Here is a 24085-nt window from a genome sequence, read left to right on the forward strand (position 1 = left end):
CAAAGTTGAAAAAAGTCATAATCATGGGTATCGGATTATGTATTCCGAGGGGCTGCGCATCTGTCCAGGCAACAAAGTGATGCTCTGAGATGGCCATTCGTGCTTGCATATTGCAGCATATTCACGTCTCAGGTGGTAGGAACAGGTGACTGTTTGGAACCAAAATCATAAACTCAATCTTTCATGGCGCCTGAAACTGATCAACCGAGCCGACGCCTAGCAAAGAATTCATTATGCCTCCCCAAGAAAAACAAAACTGATATCTCATACAACATTAAGATGTTCCTCCTCTGCCCAATACCAAGCCGTATACTCTTCGTATACGAGTTCCCAGAAGCCTCCCCCAAACCCCAAAGACACATAAAGCAATAAACCCAACGCCAAAGTCATGCTGTGCTATGCTGAATCCAAGCACGGAGAATATTACCATTTAGTTTCAAATAATACATTCCACCGCATAAATGTTGCAATCCGCCATCTTGACGGCCGCCACGAGCGCAATCAAGTTTTGGCAACACGGAAGAAGGCTACCACCTAGTTGGCCTCTCTTGCTGTGCTGCCCTATTCCTTGTTGCCCCTTGGTAAGGATTTGATACGCCCCTGCTGAGGGCGCTCGCCGACCGCTGTGAATCGGCGTGTTTGGTAGAGAATCTCTGCTGCTCTAGGGCCGCCATCTCTCGTGAGTTTCGGGGCGAAGCAGGCTCGTTAAAGGTGTTGACGCCCATGGTTTTCTTCAGAGGCGACTTGTCATGATCGTAGATGCCCATGTTGCCTCCGAAATTGGTCGTGTTTGCGGATGTGGCTGAGAGTGGCATAGGAGCCGTGGCTGCAGCTGGGCCTGAAGTTGGAGCGGTAGGCTGATCAGCCATCATGTGTTGCCTAAACGTAGAAATAGAGCGAGGCTGAATCATGTTGGTTGGTGTGCTTTCTGAGCGAATCGGGGCATAAGTGTTGAACGCCTGCGGCTTCATGACGTTGCTGCGACCGGTAGACACAGGATCGTCGTAATCGGTAGAAGACGTAGCTCGCGTCACGTAGGACTTCCTGACCAGTGTTGTCGGTGTGCCAACTTGGACAAATCCTCGGCCTTTGGGAGAATGCTCGGCCGCAAACTGGGTACCAACATCTCTGACAACGGGATGGAGTCGAGGATGAACAAACTTGGTGTTGTACTCGTTCATGACCTCCTTTTGGATGATGGCGGTATCCTTTGCCTGCTGCGCGAACCGCGAAGTGAGGAGAAGCATCTGTCCGGAGAGCACCACCTGCATGACGATGGTGTTGAACACCGTGACACTAGGCTGAGGATCCAGTGGCGCCAGAGGTAGAAAGAGAAGGTAGGCCAAAACGTGTCCCGGGCTGAACAAGCAAACAAGTCTCAAGGATATGGGCAGAGGGTCCCAGACGGCGAGTTCCCACACATCTCGTTTCTTATCCGGATGTGCTCGCGACTCGGCAGAGCCCGCGGCGATTCTGTCGGCAAAGTATTGTAGCGGTGAGGCTGCTGCAGCGGGAGACGACTGGACCTGGACTCGTCGTGCAGAGGGTGTTGACGGGGCTTGGTCGATGTTGGCCTCGAATAGTCGGTATTTTCGCGTTCGCGTAAAGGCATAAGCCGCGTTAACGAAGGAAAAGAGCGCGAAGCCCCAGACAACGGGGTACGTCTTGGCAAAGAATGTTAGTTTGTCCGGCGCGACATCATGCGATGGCTGCATCGAGGACTTACCACATAGGAAAGCAACGAAGCCTTGCCGTCGTCGCCAAAAATGTCGTCGTCGGACCACTCGTACGACGACCCAAAATTTGCGCGCGCCAGCAGAAAGGCAAAGTTCATGCCCAAGCCGAGCTGCGTGCCGGCCAGCTTCGAGTCCCAGTCCCTCGTCTCCATCTCTTCCGAGAGCCACAAGAGAAAGTCCATGGGATTCAGCAGCGAAGTGATGCGCTCCCAGAGCGGTTTCCGCCGCACGAGTCGAGGCATCTTCGCGGGGTGTGATTTGAAGGTTTCGCACAGTCAATTAGTCACAGGCGACAGAAACCTTGCGATCTGACTGCACCGTGAAAGAAGAGAAGAATGGCCACGGCTGGTGGTTGGAGAGGAAGAAGAAACAAAGAGTTGTCGGACTGGCGGCGAATTTGTTTACTTTGGCGGTCCTAGGTTTTCCCACTGCGAAATTTCCGCCTGGAGCCTAGCGCCCTTGCTTGCTGGAAGCGCAAGTCTACCGCCCAGTGACATTTGGATAGGTACATTGCTGCCAAGTACCTAGATCTATCAAAGACCATCATCAAAGATGATCAAGCAATAATTCAAGGACTCGCGCATACTGCGTATAAAGGGAATCAAGAAGACGAAAAATTTCTCTAGTATTATTTATCTAGCTTCAAATGCAGTATTTCTCAATTTTATGGCATTACAGAGCCAAATCAATGGTCTTTATCAAGCCAGAGACCACCCAGCCAAGCACAGCAGAATGCGTCCTTCGGTGCTACTTGTGCCTCCGGCGATACCTCAAACTAAAGTACACCTGCCTCAGCCGCTCTAACGCGGGGCCATACAAGCAACGGCCTGAAAGGCAACTAAACTTATAGCAGTCGCTGAAGCTTCACCAACCTCCAAACCCTCTCCCATCTACACCCCCCAGAATCGCCATTGTCCGCCCTCGCAATGGCTTCCAACGCCGACTTCAAAGACCGGCAGTTCCTCGCCGTCATCGGCGACGAGGCAAGTCCGCTCCCCGGGATAAAACCGCGCACACATCTCGCCAGACGAGTCGCATCCTGCTAACGCAAACACATCAACGTATAGGACTCTGTAACGGGCCTCTTGCTCGCGGGCATCGGCGTGAGTTGCACCTGGAGGACAGCCATACCCCTTCGCCTCAAGCGATTATAATGGCAGCTCTGCCACCGATAGAGTCGGACCTCTTCTCACACAGTCTATAGCACATCACTGCCGGCGCCGATGCGCAGAAAAACTTCCTTGTCGTCGACAGCAAGACAGAGACCGCAGCCATCGAATCTGCCTTTGAGAGCTTTACCGAGAGAAAAGACATTGGCATCGTCTTGATCAACCAGCATGTTAGTTTTGTCCCGAAGCAGAAATGGTGGTGCTCATCGTGCAACGAAAGCGTACTGACAGCGAGGGAACTCCATTAGGTTGCCGACCGGATACGACACCGAGTCGATACCTACACCGCTGCCTTCCCCACGGTCCTCGAGATTCCAAGCAAAGATCATCCTTACGATCCCGAGAAGGACAGTGTTCTGAGACGGGTGCGTCGTCTGTTTGGAGAGTGATTGTTTCATCTTGTACGCAGAGTCATATCATTAGAAGAGACGGGGAACTGTGTGGAGCGTCCATGGGGGACCCCAATACCACGAGACGAGTATATAATATCAAATACGATGATCAAGAGCCAAATGTGTACTGGTTTATCAGGATTATTACGCGTACATTCCTCTAGGAGGAGCACCAAGAGCGCCGCAATGATGTGCCTATGAACCGCATCGGAATACCATTGAAGGGAGTACAGCATATCTCGCCCAGAAGAAGCAAACGCAGCCGTAGCAATGCCATTTAGGAAAATAAAGAAGAAGAAGAAAACACCCAGCAGTCAAAGGAAAAACAAAAACAGAATCCGAATCATCACCACCATTGCCAGTTGCCCGTAATCATTCTCGTAGCATAAAGCAGAAATTACAGTTCCTCAGTGTTCTCGGAGGAGCCCAGACTTGGTCGAGGGAAGTTAACCGTCGCCTTCAAGCATGTGATCTTGTCGTCATCGGCGGAGTAGACGTCGGCAAGCACGCTGTAGGTTCCCTATGGACATGTGTAAGCATGGGAGATTACCGCTGATGAGTTTAGAAAGGAGGCTTACCGGAGGAATGGCAGAGGGGAGATCAACGCTCTTGGTGATGGTCATCTGTCCGTTTTCAAGGGGGCAGGAAAGGTCGACATTGTCAAGCTGCTCGCACAGGTCTGCAGTTGTGGAGAGAAGTTGAATGAGGCCGTATTTGACAGTCACTTTGACGTATGCACCCTTTGTGATGGTCTTCTTGACGACACCGGAGGCCGTGATGAGAAGCGGCTTGCCACTATGGGGAATCATTAGCCCAAGTTGAAGAGGGGAGGATTTGTCGGGCAAGATTCTTACGGCTTGGGAGGGTTAGGAGCCAAGTCGACTTTCTTGATCTCGATGAGGTCGTCGTCGCGGTCGGCGCTGCAGTACTCGATGGGGTTTTCTCCAGGGACCTTGAGAGAAGCGTCCAGTGCGGAGGCCGAATCGCCCCAGATGGCGAGGGCCGTGGCCGGAGCGGCGAGGCAGGCAGCCAGATAGGCGACGGTGGTAGAGAAGCGCATCGTTACTAGATATTCGATGAGTCTGTAGTAGGATCTGATGGATAGATGGAAGGATGAAGAGCGACGAAGAAGAGATGGAGATGCCGACTCGAGAACGGAGGCAAAGACAAAGGCAACCCGGATGAGATAATAGATGATGAAAGTAGAGGTGAGGCTGGCGCTGCTTGCCGTCGTACTGGTTGAGCGGCTAGTATGGGGGCATGTACAGTGACGCCGACGGCAAACCACTAACGTCACGGGACGCTCTGCTGCCGTGCTGCGTCTCAGCGGTGGTTGGATGCGTCATGAGACCCGTCCGGGGCTGCGATTGGCCAGGACGCAGAATCAGGCTCCGCTTCCATGGCAGAGGAGATAACGCTGGGGTGGCGCTGATACTCCTTGCATGCGCTCCGCCCGGTACAGGTACATGGTGCTGCGCTGGGAGAAAATACGGCGTCATCCGGGTGCTGCACAAGGAGCGCAAGTACAATGGGGAGACACTTTAGCAGCAGCAGTAGCGCCCTTGGCTTATGTGGTGCCAGTGATCTTAGTAACAGCGACAAGGAGAGCATCGGAAGGCGACTGACTGACTGTATTCCGTACTCGTACCGTACTAATTGATTGGGGTCCGTCTCCATCAGAGTACCGTCCATGCCTTGACATCTACGAAACGAGGCTGCACTTGTTCTCTCTTTGAATCGCCATCATCGATATCTTTTCCACAGATGAGCAGGTGCGACTACGCTCCCTCGCTTTTTGCTTCACCGTCTCTCTTTTCCTGTGGCATTTCGCCCCCTTCACCTGCGGCACGGCGTTTGCATGAGGCGTTTGGCAAGCGAAGGGAGCCCGAGTTGATTCGCTCTAGTGGTTTCTGCCTCAGGCATGACATTACTGCCTCAGGCACCACACTCTAGGCAGCATTGTGGGGCGATGGCGCACGGACCAAGCCTTCTTCTATAAAACAATCTCGCCGCCGCGCGCCCTTTCAGTTTTTCTTTTCTTCTTTTCTTCTTCATACTTACCTTGTTTCAGTATCTCAGTAGCTCAAGCAGTCTGAGTACTAGTATGGGAGGCCTGCATTGCACATCGCGGAGTCGTCCCGTGCTCAATTGTCCTTCGGGGCCATTGGAGGCGGAATTTTTGATTTACCACATTTTGTGCTTTCATTGTGAGCGCAGGCTTGAACTGTGGCACGAAGAAGGCTGGGTGGATGGGGGGCGGCGCGGGTCAGAAGGGCGTAGTCTGGGAGAGATATGGCACGATGTCTTTGTGATGTGTGGGCTAGGATTGCGTACGGTTTGGTAGAATGGGGGTCAGGGTTTAGGAGTCGTGGAGGAGCACGAGGATCAGAGCAATCACAATGGATCAGTTTCGAACATTGCACTACCACGCGACGTAATCTTGGTGCTACTCTGTATCTCGGCTGTAGGCGGTGCGACGTAGGCTTACGACGCTGACGAGGTGCATTGGGATCAAATTGTGGTGCAACGGAGTCCCTGCCTGGCGGTGCCACAGTAGATTAGGAAACAAGCGTCGCAAGCTCAACGCCCGGCGACATGTGGAAATCCAACAAAAGGACATGGAAGAAATCGGTCGAGTCAATCAAAACAAAAACAAACAAAACACGACCAGTCGTATCGTATGTACGCTAGGTGCTGAAACCTACAGCAGTAGCTAGCAGCCAAGGTTTTGGTCGCCCTCTTGCGCCGGCAGCCTCATTGGCCAGCTTGCAAGCCCCCCCAGTTCGCACCCAAGGATGAAGCGACGCGATTCGCGCGCCGCGCAAGTGCACAGGTCCGTTATTGTGCTCTGCTTGATGTGACTGGCCAATCAGCGGACTGTGACGGCAGGGCTATTTGCTGGGATGACGAGCGCAAGGCTTGACTAGAGGCTGGCGTCTGGCGAATAAGACGGCGGTGGTGTTTCGTGGTGCAGGCATATTCCCCGCTGGGTTTTCTTTTCTGACTGTGCCAAAGTTGGTGCTGGTACGAGTACGAGTGGGTGTTAGTTGGCTTTCAGGGCGTGTGTGTCGGTAGCCTTTACTCCGTTGATACATTGCATTTGTTTGGTGACAAGGAGGAGAGAACATTGCACGCCCTGCTGGTGCCGTATTGAGTGAAATCGTGTTGCAGACGACTTGAAATGATTGACGCCATCCCTTGATGCAGTGAGAGCCACAATGTAGATTCAAATTCTCGCACCTGGAGGAGACGCACGCAGGTCTGCACCGGAGCTGGCTGTGTCCCCGTATCGTACTCCCTTCAAACCCGCCGGTACAGGTACAGGTACTTTGCAGATACTGCTGGTACTCGCACTCGCACGCCGCAATGCACCGAGCAGCGCAAATGGACGGGAATCAATTGCAAGTTGCTGCGTCGGATGAGAAAGATGCAGCCAAATAGAGCAGCTGCCGGCATGCCCATCTTGCTCTTCTTCCCGACACGTTCATCCACTCCAATTTTATCCTGTCCCGATGTGCTAGTAATTAATATGAATTCAATTTCCCGCCTCATACTGATTGGGTCGTACTCCGAATGAATGTACATGAGAAGGTACAAGTAGGCTCAAAGTGGTAAATTGGCACCGGCCTGGCTCGCTGCAACCACACCATCCACACAGTACGGAAGCGGTTGATAGTGGCCAATCAACCCTGATGCGATCACCGGTGACGCCACTGAGGGCTGCTCTGCTTGTTCTGCTTCTATTCTTGTAGGTGGCATGTGCCTGAGCACGGCGGCTGGGCGCTAAACCCCGAGGCTTTGGCTCCCAGTTTCGCATCAAAGCAACCTGAAGGCTTTGAAACCATCAAATAGTCGTCTGCAAGTGTCAACAACATCGCTCGCTTGTTGCTCAGTCTATCGAGAAACAAGGTTTCGAAACCGTCGAAGCTGTTCAACTGCAAGGGGTCAGTACTTGTATGCGTTCACATACCATCTTCGTCACCCCATCGTCGTCTTTCTTATTGCTCTCAAGCCTCTTACTATTTCGGCTCCCCCCATTATCATTATGCGACTGGCTGCTGCCTCAGCCCATACATGGCACCTCAGGCAATATGACCGTCATGAGCAAGATGGGCAGGCTTCTCTCGCCAAGCTGCGGCTGAATCCTGCAACTATAAACCGTCCACAGAACCTCGGAAACCATCTCCATCTCCTTCCGACATGACCTGACATCAAATGATATCAAACCAGTTGAGATGGACGGAGCAGCACAAATGGCGGGTGAGTTGCTTCTCCCCTATCCTCTTCTCTTCCTTTCCCTTCCCTACTTTTCTCTGCTCCTTTCTCGATGCTGTGTGGTCGACCGCAAGATTATTCATGCACCATGGATCACACATGCAGCATCGTCCGGCCCCCCTGGCCATGGATCTCACATGCCGACTGACTCCCTACAAGTATTACGAGTACAAGCTGCCGTCTCATACTGCATCAATCCATCACACTGCCCGCCCATCCAGAGCCTCTCTCGCATTACCCACCCGCGGCTTTACCCACCCAAAACCTTACCTACAGACGGCACTCGCATCTACACACGCATACAAGCCTGCGCACACTCTCTTCCTCTCTCTCTCTCTCCTGGGTGCGGCCCCTTCCCCCCCTCTCTCGCATCGCATCCGTCTTCCGCTGCCCGCTCTCGACCATCTTCTCTCCCTCGTCAGCTTTTCTCCTGCTTGACTGCATCACCTCCCTCCGCACCGTACAGTACCTCGGCCTTTGTACCCCCGTACCCCAGCCCCGAACCCGATGATGGCAATCAATGTCGCCGCCTCAGGCAGCAACCGCGCTGCGAGCGGTCGTACTACTGCCTCGAGGCACTAGCACCGAATACCTGCCGACCTGCCACCACTACATGCGCACCCCCCGTCTCGCCCTCTTTTTTGGCTCGCACGCACCGGGCTGAGCGCTCACCACCGTGCCAGCCGCGAGGTACTCGGCGCTCCGTGCAAGTACTCGGTACTCGCACGCCCACGGCCCCAGTGCATGGATGGGCCTTGGACGCACACTAAGACGTCGCTATCCCACCGCCCATTCGCCGTTGGGCTTAGCGCCTGTTGCCTCTGTCGCCTGGCGCTGAGATGAGTGCCGCCCGCCCTTCTTCCTCTGCACTGGGCTGGTTTTTGCATTTTGCGGCAGCAGCAGCAGCAGCAGCAGAGCAGGATGAGCACCAGCACCAGCGCTCCGTGCTTTATTAGTGCTACGGGCACTGCTGCTACGGTACGAGTTACAGCGAGCCCAGCCCGGCCCAGCCCAGCCAAGCGTGCACCAAGGCACTGCCTGCTGCTGCTCTGCTCCCGTAGTGCCGTGCTCGTACCCCCTCAGTCTCTGGCTCGCTCGCTCGCTCGCTGCGCTGCGCTGCCCTTCTGGACTCTCTGGGGCCCGGAATCCTCGACACCGGATTGGACTGTGCCGCTACGGCTGGGCTGGGCTTGGACTTGCACTGGCGACGCTGCATGATTGGACACCCTGGCCGGTACGTACCTCGAGGGTGCCGCCGCACTCGTTCTCGCGCTGCAGCCAAAGACACCCTCTCAGTTTCGTCGCTCCTCCCCATCCTCCTTCTCCTCCTCCATCCCCGTTGCCGGCCGTTGACGAATCTTTGCCTCAGGAGCCCGATCAATCCAGACGCCCGCCGACTTCTGCTGCTGCCGCCTGGCCTTGCCCTCTGCCTCGTCCTCCTTTTATTTCACCCGGCCGCTTTTTTTTGCCCCCTTCATCCCACTCTTGAGCTGACCAGCCTGCTCTTCTCACCATTTACTCGACCAACAGTCCAGTCGCCTCCCGCCCGCTCGTGTTCGAATTTTCTACGACCCAGGCGAGAAACGTTCGACGCCCCTCAGTGTCCAGCCATCGCCCTCGACGCGTATGAAAACCCCCATAGCTGTGCTCGTGATTCTCGCCTCCTCTTCGACTCCGTCGTCCATTTTTTTCTCCTCTTCGCTCCTACTGACGGCTGACGACTAGGCCTCTGCCCTTGATTCAATCCCCAACTCACGACGCTCAAAGGGCCCAGACGCCGCCTGCCGCCTGTCCAAGACTCGACCGCGCCATCGATTCCGCTCCGGCGTATGACGCGGCTGGTCGCGATCCTCGGCCGCTCGACGCTCCAGCTCACCCATCCGGCGCGCGTCCTGACCGGCGCCGTCATGCTCTCAAGACCGCGACAATAATCAATCCACGCATCCCTTGCGACATCGACTACCCAGCGTGGTCCTCCTTTGGACTATGACAGACAAGCCAGCTCCGCTGTCGACGCAAGCAGCAGTTTCCACCCAGGCCAACCACATCGCGCTCGTGGGCCCGACCGGCCCCGACGATGTCGCCCACAAGATTGAGGCGCCAGAGGAAGAGCCCTACACCATCAAGTGTATCTGCAATTTCTCTGACGACGACGGAAACACAATATACTGCGAGACATGCGACACATGGCAGCACATTGATTGCTTCTATCCCGAGAATCGGGAGGAGGCCATCCGAGAGGACTTTGCACACTCGTGTGCCGACTGCAAGCCCCGACCGCTGAATCGACAAAAGGCCATCGAGCGCACTCTACGGCTCAGGAGTACCATCCTGGAGCCGGAGAGCATCGATAAAAAATCCAAGCGACCCCCTTCCAAGAGCCACAAGAAGAAAACCAAGCCCAGCGAGGTTCTTCTCAACGGTATCCACGGGGCTTCAGAAGGCGGCAAGCACGGCCACAACGGTGACCATTACCCTCCTCCAGCCAAAAAATCAAAAACCTCCCACCGACCCTCCCTGTCCGTGAGCTCCCAGCCTTCCAAGCGAAGCCCTTCGTATGGGAACAATCGGGCCAATCCTACGCACCCCCCGAGTCCCGCCACGACTCCCCCCGACCTCCCCGACGATTTTCAGATCCACCACTACTCCGAGAGCTTCTGCTCTCTATACAACGATGTGCCCGACACTCGCACCAATGCATTTGCCAACCTCGCCATCCCCACCGCCCTGGTACGATGGCTAGAGTCGTCTTCCGCTCTGGAAAAAGAGGTCGGCCGGAGACACTCAGAGGTCTTCCAGGACGCACTGCCTGCTCTTGAGAGAAAGCGACCGAAGCTTGAGATCAAGGACGCCACACAGGCGCTGGACAACGGCACTACCCTGCGCTGGCGCTCTCTCAAGTCGACGTCTTCCATCGAAAAGGACGTGCCTCTCATCGAGTTGAATGGCGAGATTGGCTTCCAGAAGGATTACTGTGCAGACGGTGATAACCTGTGGGCCGATCTCTCGTCGCCCCTCCCTTTTGTCTTCTTCCACCCCATCCTACCACTCTACATCGACACACGCAAAGAAGGCTCCCTGGCCCGCTATGTTCGGAGAAGCTGCAAGCCCAACGCTCAACTGGACACGTTCCTCACCAACAAGTCAGACTACCACTTCTGGCTCGTCAGCGACCGGTACATTCCGCCTAGCGAGCAGATTACGCTGCCGTGGGACTTCCGTCTGGAGAAGAGCGTCCATCAGCGCTGGCTACATCTGCTAGGCCTCAGCGACGATGATGGCGCAGCGCAAGATGAGTTTGAACTCGACGAGTCAGAGTATACGGCCATCTCCAACTGGATCGACCGGATATTGTCAGAATATGGAGGTTGTGCCTGTGATCAGGATAATAACTGCGCCTTCGCACGATTCCATCGACACTATCTATACGGCAAGAGCCAGTCTCGCGGCAACAAGAAGAGATCGCGCAAGACAAAGGCCCACACCATCTCACCAAGCAGCACCGGGCATGCCACAAATAGCCGTGCTGCTAGTGAAGGCCACATCGATGAGCATGCTGAGCGCGAGGTCCGAGATGAGTCGGTCCCTGCACGGAGTAAACCCTCCAGCAGGGATCGAACCCCGCTGCGCCAGGGCTCTTTTGATCAATTAGGAATATTGACCGAACCTACAGATCGTGACAAGCGCAAGGTGGCCATGGTGGAAGACTCCTTCCGCCGTATGGAACAAGAGCAGCAGCAACCACCGAGGAAGAAGAAGAGGGTATCAGACAGTACAATAGCCTCGGCATCTTCCAAATCGAAATCCAGAACCGGCTCAACCCCTCACATCGGCAGCTATGCTGATGCAAGCACTACCTCCCGAAGCAAATCCGGTTCGCCTGCTAGCTCTAGGTCACCAAATCTTGGAAACTCGTCAAAACCTACTGCAGTCCGCCAGGGCTCAGCAGATTTACCAGCTAGGCAATCATCCGCATCGCCACGACTTGTCTACTGCGATATGGGCATCCAGACGGATCCCGTAGACGACGAGTGGTTCAGTCAGCCGCAGGATCTCCCCTGTCGCAAGAAGCGAATCATTTCACTTTCTCAGCGACTTCTCCACAACAGACACAGGGCGCGCGCCGAAGAGGACCGCAAGCGACCATCCATCTCAGACTCGCGGCCCTCGACGGCTGACGCCATGGACGTTGATGCTGAGGAAACTGACCAAAAACCGGACTCATCAAAAGCCGAAGAGGAAACGCAGCCACCTCCGTCTCCTCCCCCAACGCAAGATGTAGAGGATGCGGAAGTGCACGACGCGCCGCCTCCACCTCCTCCCGAAGAAGCACCAGCAGCCCCCCCGAGTGAGGCCGAGTCCACCCCAGAGAAGCCAAAGGCACCTGAGCTCCGAGTTCAAATGCCTACTCTACCCACACTCGATGCCACTACCCCAACTATGGCCACGCCTATATCCGCAAGCAGCTCTGTTGTGCAATCCGTCATCATCTCCAGCATCAACTCAACCGTCAACGGAGCTATTGCAACTTCGAGTCCGATCAAGAAGAAGCTGAGCCTCAGCGATTACACCAAGAGCAGGATGAACAAGGCCGCGGTGAAGCCCTCGTTGGGACTTATTACTACAAAACCCAGCCCTTCAGAGGCAGATGAAATCAAGCTGGAGAATGTAGAGTCGGCAACTTTGGAGAAAGTCGAAGGCGCAGTGGCCACACCCACAGCGGCAGCTGCTGCCACCACAAACGGTCACCCATAAAATGTGTAGGATAGGATGCTGTTTGTGTTCATTTCATGTTATTCATGGCAGGAATTCGCAATTAGTCATGTACCGCGTTCGATGGAAGAAGGGAAATCAATTGGACGAGTCTCAAAAATGGAGGTTGGAGTTGTTTCAAAATTTTATACAAGGTTAATGGACGACTCGGATACGTTGCCCATCTTTTTTTTTTACTTTTTTTTTTTACACTTTTTTTCTATTACCGGGCGTTTAGGGGAAAGGGAAGACGACGATTTTGGGAAATGAAAGATTTGGCGCCAAGGGAGATGACGAGCCGCAAGGTCGATGCAGGGAGTTGAAACTTACAAGACAATGCTACCTGCTATCTTTGCATCCTTGACCTGGTCCAATGTTTTGGGGGCCAGGCAAAAGGCGTCTCAAGGCAACCCAACGCTCCGGATATACAAAAAAGGAGTCTGCTGGACACCAAGGGCCGGGGAATTTTCATTGTTGTTTTTCTTTTTTCTTTTCTCAAGAGGAGGGGCGTAACTTCAGGACAAAGGTTGCTTTTTCCAACACTTCAAAAACGAGGGTTTTCTGGGGGGCGGGAGAGGGTTCTGTGTACTTTTATCACATTATGAATTTTAACTGGACGGGAGGGTTAGGTGGACGGGATGGATTGGACGGGGTTGGTAGAGCGGGACTTGTTCGTTTTTTACTTGTTGCGATTCCCTGCTCGGCGGTCGGATTTGGGATGATGGATGAGCCACTGGGTTTTTATGTTATGTGTGGCCTCTGGGTTTGAGACGACGACATGTGAAATAATGGATGGCAGACAAATCCGTTTGATCTTTTTTTTTTTTTTTTTTTTTTTTTTTTTGAATTGAACAGACGATTGTTCGAGTTTTGGGACCATATAGTTCTGTGATGAATCGGGTTCAACAATAAGGTAGCCAGATAGAACTATGAGCAAAGAAAATTGGACTCTCAAGTCTTTTTAATGCCTTTGTACGGGGTAGTGCTAGTATGTGATGAATCTTGCGTGGTGTCCCATTTGCTTGCTGTCTAATTAGAATAGTATATATACATGTGTAGAAATTGCGAGATTCTAGTCAAGCTTAGTTGGTTTCAATGCTGTCCTGTGCTGCCCCAGTTGTCTTCCTTAAAGATGAGGAGCGCCAGCTTATGTCTGACGAAGAGGCCAAAGAGGCCGACGCCTAGCTGTAGCAACGTCACTTCCCAGGCGAGGCGGTTTTCCTTTAGGGGACCCCGCCACACGAGCCACAGGTTGAGGAGCGTTAGGTTGCTTGTTTCGACGAAGAGGCCGGCTTCGTCGGTGGTGACGCGGAGGAGACGCAGGCGGTGCAGGAGGTGCAGGGCCTCGGCGACGAGAGGGTGCGGCTGCCGATCGGGGGACCAGGGGGTGACGGAGGGCTCGAGGAGGCCGGAGCGGGCGTTGAACTTGGGGAGGCGGTGGCGCGGGCAGGGGACGAGGCCGAAGATTTGAGGGCACGAGTAGAGGAAGTTGAAGAGCTGGGGGACGAGCAGGAGGCCGAGGGTCTTGGAGAAGTGGCCGAGGATGCCGACGACGGCGAAGACCATGCCGGAGAAGTAACAGTAGGTGTCGCCGACGAAGACCTTTGCCGGGTACCAGTTGTGGGCGAGCAGGGCGAGGGAGACGCCGATCCAGGGGAGGAGGAAGTAGAGCGAGAAGAGGTGGGAGTCTGTGGCCGGGTGAGGGTACGGGGTGAAGAGGTAGAGGCAGTCGTTGAAGGCGATGAGCAGGGAGACGACGATGCACTGGGAGACCTCGATGCCGTTGATCCCCGCGAGCATGTTGATGCTCTGGGGGCAGAACATGGCGACGCAGGCCATGTAGACGTAGTAGAGGGCGCCGAGGTCGAGGAGGTCGCCGAGGAGAGGCTGGAGGGGCAGGGGGATGACGATGGAGGTGACGTCGAAGTCGACGAAGTAGACGACGAGGAGGGGGATGGAGGCGAGGCCTGGGATCCACCATTTGTGACGCCAGCGGATGTCGAAGAGGTCGTCGCCGATGCCGAGAAGGGCGATGGTTTGGAGGGAGATGATGGCGCCGAGGTAGGATGCGAGCTGCCATGTGTATGGTCAGTATATATATCCTCATATATGGGCTGAGAGAGGAGAGGAAGAAGAAGAAGGGGGAACAGATGGAATCTTTGATTCTCTTGTATATGTATATACATGATGGGAGGTTTGATATGTCTCTTTCTTACCTTGTTATGAGGGAATCGGTGCAAAAACCGTCCCTCGTTGGCATGGTGCATCTCCACCACAACATCCCGATTCCCCCCTCCGCTCGTCGCCGCCACAATGTCCTTGTAAAAAGGAAACGGGATGAAGATGATCACCGTGATGAGATACACGGCCGCACACACAGCGCCCATGCACTCTGGCAGCTCCGCGCCGTTGACCTTGCTCAGGTCGCGGCCCCGAAAGCCGGCCTTGATGAAGGTCGGGCCGAGCCACCGGATCATGGCGTAGCACAGCGAGAAGGCGACGAGCGAGAGCGCGAGCGAGGCGACGAGGGGTTCGCCGTCGCCGTGGAAAGTGTTTGCGAGGATGGCGAGCGAGGCGCCGGAGAGGGAGACGAGGCTGAGGGTTTCGGAGCGGGAGAGGGATGTCGCTGGGGAGGCGTGGGGGGAGCCTGAGGGGGCCATGGTTGGGAATTTTTAGAGAGGAGTCTTGATGGTGTGTGAAGAGGGTTTGTTTATGAGGCGATGAATTGGATCGGTTGCATTGTTGTTTGGTTGAGAGCTTGGTGTTGATGTTGGCGATTCGGAGGTGTTGTAGAGGCGCAAGTTTGGAGAAGATGCAGGTAGCTCGAGGAGCTCGACAGCTTCTCGCAAAGATGTACAACGAAATGAAATTAAAAATAGAAATAAAAAAAATCAAACCATTGAAACGCGCAAATAAAAAAACAATTAAATTCCACGTCGCAATTGCAATGGCAGAAAAAGGGGGCGGCCAGAAAACAACAAACAATAAGACAATCTGATTAATGCTGCCCGTTTCTGCCACGTCGATCAACTTTCGGACGTTTTTTTTTTTTTGGAACCAGCATGTCGGAAAAGCGAAAATTGGCGTTTCGTCATCAACTCCCAGGGGGGGAGGGGTGTTTCACGTGCAAGTTCTGTCAGATTGAAGGGGCGTGTGCTGAGTAGGGTGGAGATGAAGGAAAGAGGATGCAGAAGGTGGTGAATGGGGGGTTGGGGGAATGATTAGGGGTGTGAATAGAGACGTGTAGGTATTTAATATCATCAGATTTGCATTGAAACGGAACAAAACAGACAAGCTGGTGTTATCTTGCACAAAGTACAAAGTAGTCGAAAATAAATGGTACAACTATTGCCATTTATAAAAACAATCGTCACAAGATTGCATACAACAGCCGTAAACTCGTCAAGTCTCGTCATATATCCTTCCTGAATACCATTACCCAGACGTTTCTCGTCTTTTACCTGCTACATGAATCCTCAAACTCAAGGGCTAGCTAAAGTGCAGTATATCGTTCATCAAAGGGTATCACAAACCCGTCTTCCCTATTCCACAGTTTCTTTCCAAGTCCAAAAGTCCCCTCTCTTGCTATGCTTAACCTCACCATATGCTTAAACCAGCTCCCATTTAGCCACATACGCCCAGGCCATCGCAACCCGTCCCTTCTTGGCAAGATATTGCTGAGCCGTCACGCCTCGTGCGTCTTGTCCGTCCATCGATGTCAGCTGCAGCACCATGACCGACTGCCCTGGCGCCCCCAGGTCTCGAGCATGGACATCGGCCCAGTGCCAGTAGCCATCCGTCTCAATCGGAATGAAGTCATCTTTGCGGCCATCGAGGCCATGAATCTGTAGTAGAAACAGAGAAGGCTTTCCAAGTCCGTGCTTCTCCGCCTTCCAGTGCTCACATAGCTGTGCAAACTGAAATCGGACAACTTGGCCGCTGTTGACGGGTATCTGCTTTGATGCAGGCTCAACAGTGTCTTCGGCAATGCCTTCTTGGCCGCAGTTACCAAAGATTTCCACCGGCTCACCCTGAGAGCGCCCGACGATGTACTCTTCCCAAGTGATTGTGCGGCCATCCTCACGGAATTGGTGTCTGCCGTCAGACGGGAAATGGGTGCGGCCGAACCGCTCGCCGCTGTTGGTGAACTGGACGGGGCTAAACTCCTTCTTGAACAAGTTGTTGGCTCCGCAAATATGGCCAGCTCCCCAACAGGCGTCGAGAAGCCGCCAGACACCACCATCAACCCTGACTGCGTTCCATGCATGGCCAGTTGCGTCGGGAGGCGGCGGCCTTTGTCCTTGTTTCAACGGGGTATAGCCGTAGCCCTTTCCATGGCCGCCGACGACAACGCATTCCAGACCAGCCTTGTTGGCAATGGCCTTGTACGTCTCCGCGTACCCTTGGCACACAGCCGCACCGTAGCGTATCGTTTCCTCGGGCGTCATACCCCTGATGTTGCCACTGAAAAATGCCTTGGTATCATACATGATGTTGTGATGAAACCATGTGAAGATGGCCCTTGCCTTGTCGTTGTATGACGGGAATGGGTCACAGAGCACGCGGGCAAGGTATTCCACAACATCATGCTGGGGGAGCTGCTCCCTTGGATATTGGGCGGCAACGCCATCAGGTCCGCTCCAGTCTCGGCATACCCAGCAGTCATTAGACACTACTGGCGGAGCTGGCGACGCACGGGAGGACATGGCTTGGATCTGAGACACTGATGGACGAGAGGCCATAGGAATTGGAGGGGGCCCGTCATCAGCCGCGGCATCAATCCTGGGCCTTGCTGGCATCTTTGGAGGATCAAGACTCCCGAATCCCCGTATCTGAACAGTGACAGGCTTCGGCGTTGGCTTTGGTAGAGCCTCCGTGCTCGTCGAAGGCTGGGGCTTAGCTGGCCTGGATGGCAGTCTGGGAGGGAGGCCAGGTCTGGCTGGCTGGCTCGCCGGTTGGTTCACAGTCTGTCTGGCTGCCATCCTCACGGAATTTTCCCTTATGGCCGCCTCTCTTGCGACAGCATCCTCCTTTGCCTTTGCTTCCAGTTCTCGCTTTGTTGGTGGAAGAGGGGGCAAGCTGTTCATATCACAAACCGGTGGCAGCTTGTGCACGACGGTCCCGTTGGATCCATTGCTCGTAGTAGAAGAGATGGTCTTGGTCAAAGACAGAGACGACATGGTAGACTGCATCGATGCCTCTGATGAAGCCGAGTTGCGCCGTCCTGAGGGTTTGGGGACGGTAATCGTTGATGTTCGTCGCGGCGGCAGTGCAGGCGACGCCTGGAAGGATCCAGTCCTCGAGGGCAATGGCGGAGAGGCAGAAGAATCTGGCGTCGTCGCATTCTGTGTGTTGCGACGAGGCAATGGTGGCGGTGCGTCGGCATTTGCTCTGCCGGGTCTCGGAGGCTGCTGCGGCGCTGCTTCATGAGCCGAGCCGTTGACGGTCACGACGGGGGCAGTCTGGCTTCGGGATTCGACGGCGGGACGTCCAGGAGGAGGAGGGGGCTTGGGCTTTTTGCGAGCAGCCTCAGGAGTGCCGACGCTGCTAAAGTTCTTTTGCTTGTTCAATGCGGCTATCCTCTCCGCCAGCGTATTAAACTGCGGTTCCTCGGTGTCTGCCATGATGTGGACGTCTGATTGGTGATGTCCTTTGTGTGCTTTGTATCTTCTTCTGTTGGTTGGTTCTTCTTCTGATTGGTAAAGATGACAACAAGGAGGAGATTTGGTTGCTTGGCAAGCTGTGGTTGGATCTGTGGTTGGATGAGTGGCGAGATTCGAGCTCAGTGAGCAAGAAGAGAGAACGAATGGACGTCTCAGCTTGGAGCCGCAAATGTATTGCAAGAAACTCGATAAAAAAGAATCGAATGCAAAAACAAACAAGAAGAAGAATTAACTTTTGTTGCTTTTGTTCTCTCCAGCTACCCACGCATCATCAAAGAGCGACAAGGAAAGGAGCGGGTGCTGGGCGATGTTGAAGCAGACGGTGAAGATTGTTGGAGAAAACTGAGAGACAGAGCTGGGACCGCCGTTGACATAGATGGCTCAGCTATTTTTAAGGGCCAAGACACAACTGCACTTGCATTAGCTGGTTTGAAAAAAGAGACCAGACGGAACCAGTTTGCTTGCTTTGCACAGCCCACTTGGCTCACGGGGGGCTCTGCCGGGTCACTGATACACGTTGTTGGCACCAGCAGTTGCCACCGTGCGAGGTCACTGGTACGTGCGAGTGGTTTGATAGTCGGGCACAGATGAGATGAGAGCTCCCAGTCACAGTGACACTGGTTTAGGCAGATGCGGGCATTTTTTGCAGTTGAGTCTCGTTTGGGGAATGGATGGAGAGGGAAATGCCGTAAAGAGCTTGCAGAAGAAAAAAGACGACTGGAGCTTCAACAGGCGATTAAATGGATGGGGGCGGCTAAAGCAGGACGTGTGGCGCGATGAATGCCAGGCCCGCTCGGCAATTGCCTAACCGGGCTGCATTGCATTGATTTGATTTTGCCAGGGGTTGTTGAATTGCTGTCGTATTTAAGTGTCTGGGTTTGACGGTTGTAAGTGGTGAATGAATGAATGAATGATATGGATTGTGTTGATGTAAAGGATTGAGTTGTAAAGAGAATCAGTCGAGGTTATCAACAGGCACCTTAATCACTGCTCTTGCCTCAGGTATTCCTATGTTGGTACAGCAATTGATCCATGTACTGATGACTTGTGCGCTGCTGTTGGGCGGACAAAAATACAGTGCGTGTGTGTGTGCATTTACAGGATCCAGACCAGGATCGATTGTGTCCTTATTGAGGTGCAGAGTGCATTAGTCGAAGCAGGCTGTGACTCATCGAGTTGCAGTAAGGTCATTATTAATATCAATAGCCCTGGACAGTTGCAGCAAGGCAGCAGACGCCAATCCTTTATATACCGGCGACAATTGTTTCCATCGTGAAGCGTCATTTCTGCAAAAGCGGACGAGTCTGGTTGTAAAAGGTACCTACAGTACAGCACAGCAACTCCTCCTGTGGCCGGACTTATCCCGGACGGGTGGCCCCGTTCTCCGTCAGCTCGGCTTCCATGACCTCCTTGTGACCTGGAGTGTGGCCAATAGACGGCTCTGGCTCGTCTCGAGAGGGGATCCAATGGATTCTCTGCAGTGGCGAGAGTGGCTGAATGAGCTGCAACGCAGGTACATACTCGCTCATTGTTCCTCGGTTACGTTTACGAGTACATTTCCCCTCAAGCGCTGACATTGACGGACAGGGGTCGAGATGGGGAAACGATGCCGTGAATCAGCGCCCTCGACTCGGCTCTTGTTCTGATCCGCGCCCATCAATCGACTCTTCCAGCTACCAGATGTTGTCCCGATCCATCGTTAACAAAGCCTTCAATCAACTACAATCAGTTCAGGTTAGATCTCAATAGCACCTCGAAGCTTTGCCGCAGCCCCGCCCGCCTCAGCCCCTCCTCCTCCTCCATCCACTTCCTTCGTTCAGCCGTATATCGCCGTCCGTCTTACTTCACATCATTCATCATTCTCCCCTCCAGTCTGGTGCAACCAAAAAACCCCAGCCCGCTAATTGATGTGCCCCCCGCCCCCCCAAGCCCCGGCCCTACCTAGCCAAAAGCCAGCACACCCCCATAATTACAGGGCCAAACTCTCCAAAAACTAGCGCCAGCCGCCTAAACGGTCGCCTGTCCTCGCATCCACCCCGCTGGCCGGCCCCTCTACCCGCCTGGCCCATGATCAATTCTTCACCACTTCCCTCCCCACATCCCACATCCATGTTGGCCAGACCAAGCGAACGAGACAACGCAGACGAACAGAGTTGCAACAGAGGCCAAGAACCCGCCAAGGCGCCGCAGATTGCCCTCTGTCCGACCAACGCCGGGCAGTTTGGCTCCAACTGACTTTGCGGCTTTCAGCACTCGGTCGTTACTTGTACTCTGTGGCTACTCTCTTCTCTCTTCTCTTCTCTTCTCCTCATCTGGTGCTGTCGCAATCCCCGGGCATCACCGTCCACCCTCCCCCGTCTCTCGATTCCCTACATCGGCGACAGTACAGTATCAACACCAGCATCGTCATCGGCATCATTATTCGGTCAATCTCGAGTCTCGGCGCCCGGTCTCGTTGTAGCCTCTTTGCGCCGCAATCCCATTCCGTCGTCCTAGCGTCGCATCTCCTCTTTTCGCCACTCCCCATCGGCAGGTTGCGCGCTCTCGGCCGACAAGCCTCGCCAGACCATCGAGACATCTCCTCCCGGCATCGTCTGTGGCCCTGAGGAGCGCGCTTCGTCTCACCAGCGTCGCCCTCTCGCCTGCCTGCTGTCGCTCTCCCAACGTATCCCATCATGGCCACGAGCGATGCCGGCGACGAGGTGGCGGCTCAGCCCAACAAGCAGCGACTCACCTTTGTCAACTTGCCCACCGAAACCCAGCGGGCAATCATCTCACACGTACGAAACCCCTTCTTTCAAGCTCATCTCTCCAGAGGATTCCGAAAATTCCCATCCATTTTGCATCCCTATGCTTACGTGTGCCCTGTTGGTCCTCTCATCTAGTGCTCTCAGAGCGACCTGATATGTCTTGCTCTCGTCTCCCGCCATTTCCACGAACTCGCCTCGGCCCAGCTCTACAGGAACTTTCACATCATCTTCCCCGACGATGACGACCTCAATTTCGACTCTCCCATCGACGGTCTTGCTGGCGGTCTTGATACTTTCACTACAAGTAATTATGATTATGCTAAGCATCTGAGGGATCTATCCATGGACACTCTCAGCGCTGGTCTTAAGGGAGAGTGCTGTTACCAATCCTACCTGTATAGTGCCAGTTGCGGCAAGTTTTTAAACACGCTCCTGCATCTTACACTCAGAAAAGCCAGATCGCTAGAGGTTTTCCGGTGAGTCGCCATCTGGAGCCAGCCCAATCACACCCTTGATCCCCATCATTGGTGGGGTTTTCGTGTCAGTGAGCATGCTAAGTCTCGGCGCTTCAGATGGAACATTCGTGTGGAACTCAGCAGACCTGTCTACCGTGAACTGCATAGAATCGCATCGCTCAAAAAGCTTCATGTACGGATGCAGGCGGGAGACTCGTACTACGTGCAGCCGCCACCGCTGCCCGTCTCCATCGATCCTCACCCCCAGCCAGAATCGACAAACCATTGGGGAGGCATTCCGCCGCTTGCTCCTCTGAGCTTGTTGCCTCCTCCGCCTCCGGGGGTTGTGCCACCTGTTGTCAGCGGTCCCCCGCCTTCTCTCCTGCCGCCGTCGTCCAAGTCAGCGCCTAAGAACAAGACTGGGAAGCGCGTGACTGGTGCAAAGGAGCCTTCTACGTTTTCGGGTTTCAAGAACCTACAGAGCCTCAGTGTTCTAGATATTGAAAACCTTGACATCGTGAGCGAGCTCAATGCCTGCATTAAGAACTCTAGCTCAACGCTTACCGAGCTGCAACTATCCTTTTCAGATGGGTTGGCAAGCCGGGCGCGTAAGCCGCCGCCTGATTCCGACGCAGACGATTCCGATGTCGAAGACGAGTTCCAGGTTCTCCCGGCTACTCAGAACAACAATGGTGGCAGCTTCGACTCCAAGTCATATAGGGTATACGAGGAGCGAAGACTTCAAGAAGCCGTCCTTGGCAAAATATTCCAGCTGTTTTCACCGCCACCTGGAGCGCCGCGTAAAGCTGATGTCGTCGAATCTGAGCAGGAAGATGATAGGAAGGGGCCGGAGGCTTCAACAACAGACGTTCGAGAAGCATTCATTGAATCCATAAAGAATGCATCTACCAAACTCATGACGATTACCAGTGGATCTTCCACTTTCTCTGCCACCGCGCAAGATATGCTTGATACCATAGCCAAGGCAGCGCGGAATTATGTAGATTCTGTTGAAACACCAGCACTGACTGGATGGCAGCCAACCCCCCAAAATCAGGAGGCTGCAAGCACCACCAACAACGGTGTATCCCAGGGCGCGTCTTCAACCACAGCGGACGAAACAACTGCTACGTCTCCTCCGATCAAGGAAGTTGCAGAGGAGCCCATTGACAAGGCTAATGAGACGAGCATTCCCAGCGAGAGCTCATCTAGCAAGGCACCTAAGAAGAACCGCACCGACGCTTCTCCCGAAGATATCGACATTGCCCATATAGAAGTTCTCGAAGATGGTTTTGAAGAAACCCTGGACTCCAATCTGCCGGATGGTGCCGATTCCAAGCCTGTCGAAGGGGACACCTCTGAAGCGGAACCTGGTCAGACTGGTTCTTCCTCTGGCTCTGCTACTCCTACGGCAGCGGCTGATGCCGCCGCAGCCCCCTCCAAGACGACTGACAACGCCACTCAATCCTTTGCACACAAGGTCAACCTGGAGAGCCTGATGACCAAACTTGACTCGTTCCGGAACCAGAGCGAAGCCATAGGGAAGAAAATCAACGACCTACATGCTCAAGGCTCGGCCATGGATCATACGCAGATTAAAGACGCCGACGCCCAACTCAGGGGCTTCAGTGCTATGATCACTGACCTCCAGAACGAAATCCAGGTTATCGAGGAGGAGATGGATGAGTCTGAGCGCAGGGCAGCGGGCGTCAATACCACCAGCATGAGCGACTATGTCCGCCGCACAAGAGGCCTGATGCTCACATCTCTGAGCATCTATCTTATCCCCGTCAAGGCATCTGTCCTGTCGCAGACAATCAACCTATCATGCCTTAGGCAGCTGACCCTTCTCAACGTTGGCGACCAGGCGCCCATCTGGTCATTGTTCACCAAGGCAAACAAGGTGAGGCCGCTGCCGTTGAGGAGCATTTTCACCGACCACGTGTGCAATCAATTCCTCGTTTTTGCCTCTCAGCTCGAGGAGATACACGACCTCTTCCTGCTCGAGCGCAGCCCTAAGAGCAAGCCCGAGACCCTTTCAATGCCGAGCTTTGCAAACATGGATCAGATTCGTAGGCTTGTGCTCAAAAAGCATATTGGCAAGCTTAGGCGATTGATGATCAAGGATGAAGCCAGCGGCACTCGCTGGGACTGTAACGAGAAGACGATGATTCTCATTTGCACCCAGGGGCGGAAACTCGAGGAACTGGCACTGAGCATGAATATCCAGGCTGTGGTAAGTCAGACCGATTTCTACAAACATTAATTACCTACCGCTAACTTGAGCAGCATATTTTCATGCAGTACTTTTCAGGTCTCGTTAGCCTGCGCGCAATCAACATCCTGCACTTCCGCAACAACGACACTTGCATCTGGGTTGTTCGAGAAATCCTGAGGTTCATTGTAGACAATCTGTCGCACTATCCAGAGCTCAAGCTGGAGTGGATCGCTATGGAAGACGATCGCGTCGACCGAGTCATCCGGCCGTCGGAAGGGGCCAACGACGCCCCGGGTGAGCGAAACAACAACAAGCGGGCCAAGGGCAAGAGCAAGGACAAGTTCCCGGTCGCGACGAGCCTGGGCCCCCACAACAACATGTTTCCGCCCCTCCCGCTGGACGGCCTCGACTCGGAGAGCGACAGCGATGACGAGTTTAACGGAGGGTCACGCCTGCGATTCAAGACGGTGGGACCGCTGCAATTTTACGATGTGTGGGGGGTCAAGATCTTTGACAAGGAGATTCGCAGTGGGAGACTATGAAAAGAAGTAGCGTATCGAAAAAAGCACTACCGGTATAGCAACACAGCGACAAGCGAATGGGAAAAAACAACGTTTATTTTTCCAATTGTACATATCTAAGGACCGAGACAGATTTGGGCGAGCCGGTTGGGGG

At 54.1% G+C, this 24085-nt stretch overlaps 7 protein-coding genes across 7 annotated transcripts; 3 read left to right on the forward strand and 4 right to left on the reverse strand.

Moving 5' to 3' along the window:
* Positions 1 to 527: 527 nt before the first annotated feature.
* Positions 528 to 1978, reverse strand: Triagg1_10399 (uncharacterized protein; the record flags this gene model as incomplete). The annotated part of the gene is made up of 2 exons (XM_062894467.1): positions 528 to 1664; positions 1727 to 1978. The coding sequence occupies 2 exons, from the start codon at positions 1976 to 1978 to the stop codon at positions 528 to 530; spliced, it is 1389 nt and encodes a 462-aa protein (XP_062750673.1).
* Positions 1979 to 2662: 684 nt separating this feature from the next.
* Positions 2663 to 3294, forward strand: Triagg1_10400 (uncharacterized protein; the record flags this gene model as incomplete). Its single annotated transcript, XM_062894468.1, has 4 exons — positions 2663 to 2704; positions 2804 to 2839; positions 2941 to 3075; positions 3154 to 3294. 4 exons carry the CDS (start codon positions 2663 to 2665, stop codon positions 3292 to 3294), a joined length of 354 nt encoding a protein of 117 aa, XP_062750674.1.
* Positions 3295 to 3694: 400 nt separating this feature from the next.
* Positions 3695 to 4357, reverse strand: Triagg1_10401 (uncharacterized protein; the record flags this gene model as incomplete). Its single annotated transcript, XM_062894469.1, has 3 exons — positions 3695 to 3817; positions 3876 to 4092; positions 4152 to 4357. The coding sequence occupies 3 exons, from the start codon at positions 4355 to 4357 to the stop codon at positions 3695 to 3697; spliced, it is 546 nt and encodes a 181-aa protein (XP_062750675.1).
* Positions 4358 to 8493: 4136 nt separating this feature from the next.
* Positions 8494 to 12327, forward strand: Triagg1_10402 (uncharacterized protein; the record flags this gene model as incomplete). The annotated part of the gene is made up of 4 exons (XM_062894470.1): positions 8494 to 8550; positions 8634 to 9196; positions 9298 to 9399; positions 9540 to 12327. 4 exons carry the CDS (start codon positions 8494 to 8496, stop codon positions 12325 to 12327), a joined length of 3510 nt encoding a protein of 1169 aa, XP_062750676.1.
* A 1089-nt stretch (positions 12328 to 13416) lies between these two features.
* Positions 13417 to 14984, reverse strand: Triagg1_10403 (uncharacterized protein; the record flags this gene model as incomplete). Its single annotated transcript, XM_062894471.1, has 2 exons — positions 13417 to 14397; positions 14541 to 14984. The coding sequence occupies 2 exons, from the start codon at positions 14982 to 14984 to the stop codon at positions 13417 to 13419; spliced, it is 1425 nt and encodes a 474-aa protein (XP_062750677.1).
* Positions 14985 to 15932: 948 nt separating this feature from the next.
* On the reverse strand, positions 15933 to 17948 carry Triagg1_10404 (uncharacterized protein; the record flags this gene model as incomplete). Its single annotated transcript, XM_062894472.1, has 1 exon — positions 15933 to 17948. One exon carries the CDS (start codon positions 17946 to 17948, stop codon positions 15933 to 15935), a length of 2016 nt encoding a protein of 671 aa, XP_062750678.1.
* Positions 17949 to 20662: 2714 nt separating this feature from the next.
* On the forward strand, positions 20663 to 23952 carry Triagg1_10405 (uncharacterized protein; the record flags this gene model as incomplete). Its single annotated transcript, XM_062894473.1, has 4 exons — positions 20663 to 20767; positions 20873 to 21213; positions 21310 to 23428; positions 23482 to 23952. 4 exons carry the CDS (start codon positions 20663 to 20665, stop codon positions 23950 to 23952), a joined length of 3036 nt encoding a protein of 1011 aa, XP_062750679.1.
* Between the last annotated feature and the right edge of the window lie 133 nt (positions 23953 to 24085).

Source organism: Trichoderma aggressivum, assembly GCF_033847375.1.
Source record: "Trichoderma aggressivum f. europaeum strain CBS 100526 chromosome Unknown scaffold_072, whole genome shotgun sequence".
In the NCBI taxonomy this organism is placed as follows: Eukaryota; Fungi; Ascomycota; class Sordariomycetes; order Hypocreales; family Hypocreaceae; genus Trichoderma; species Trichoderma aggressivum.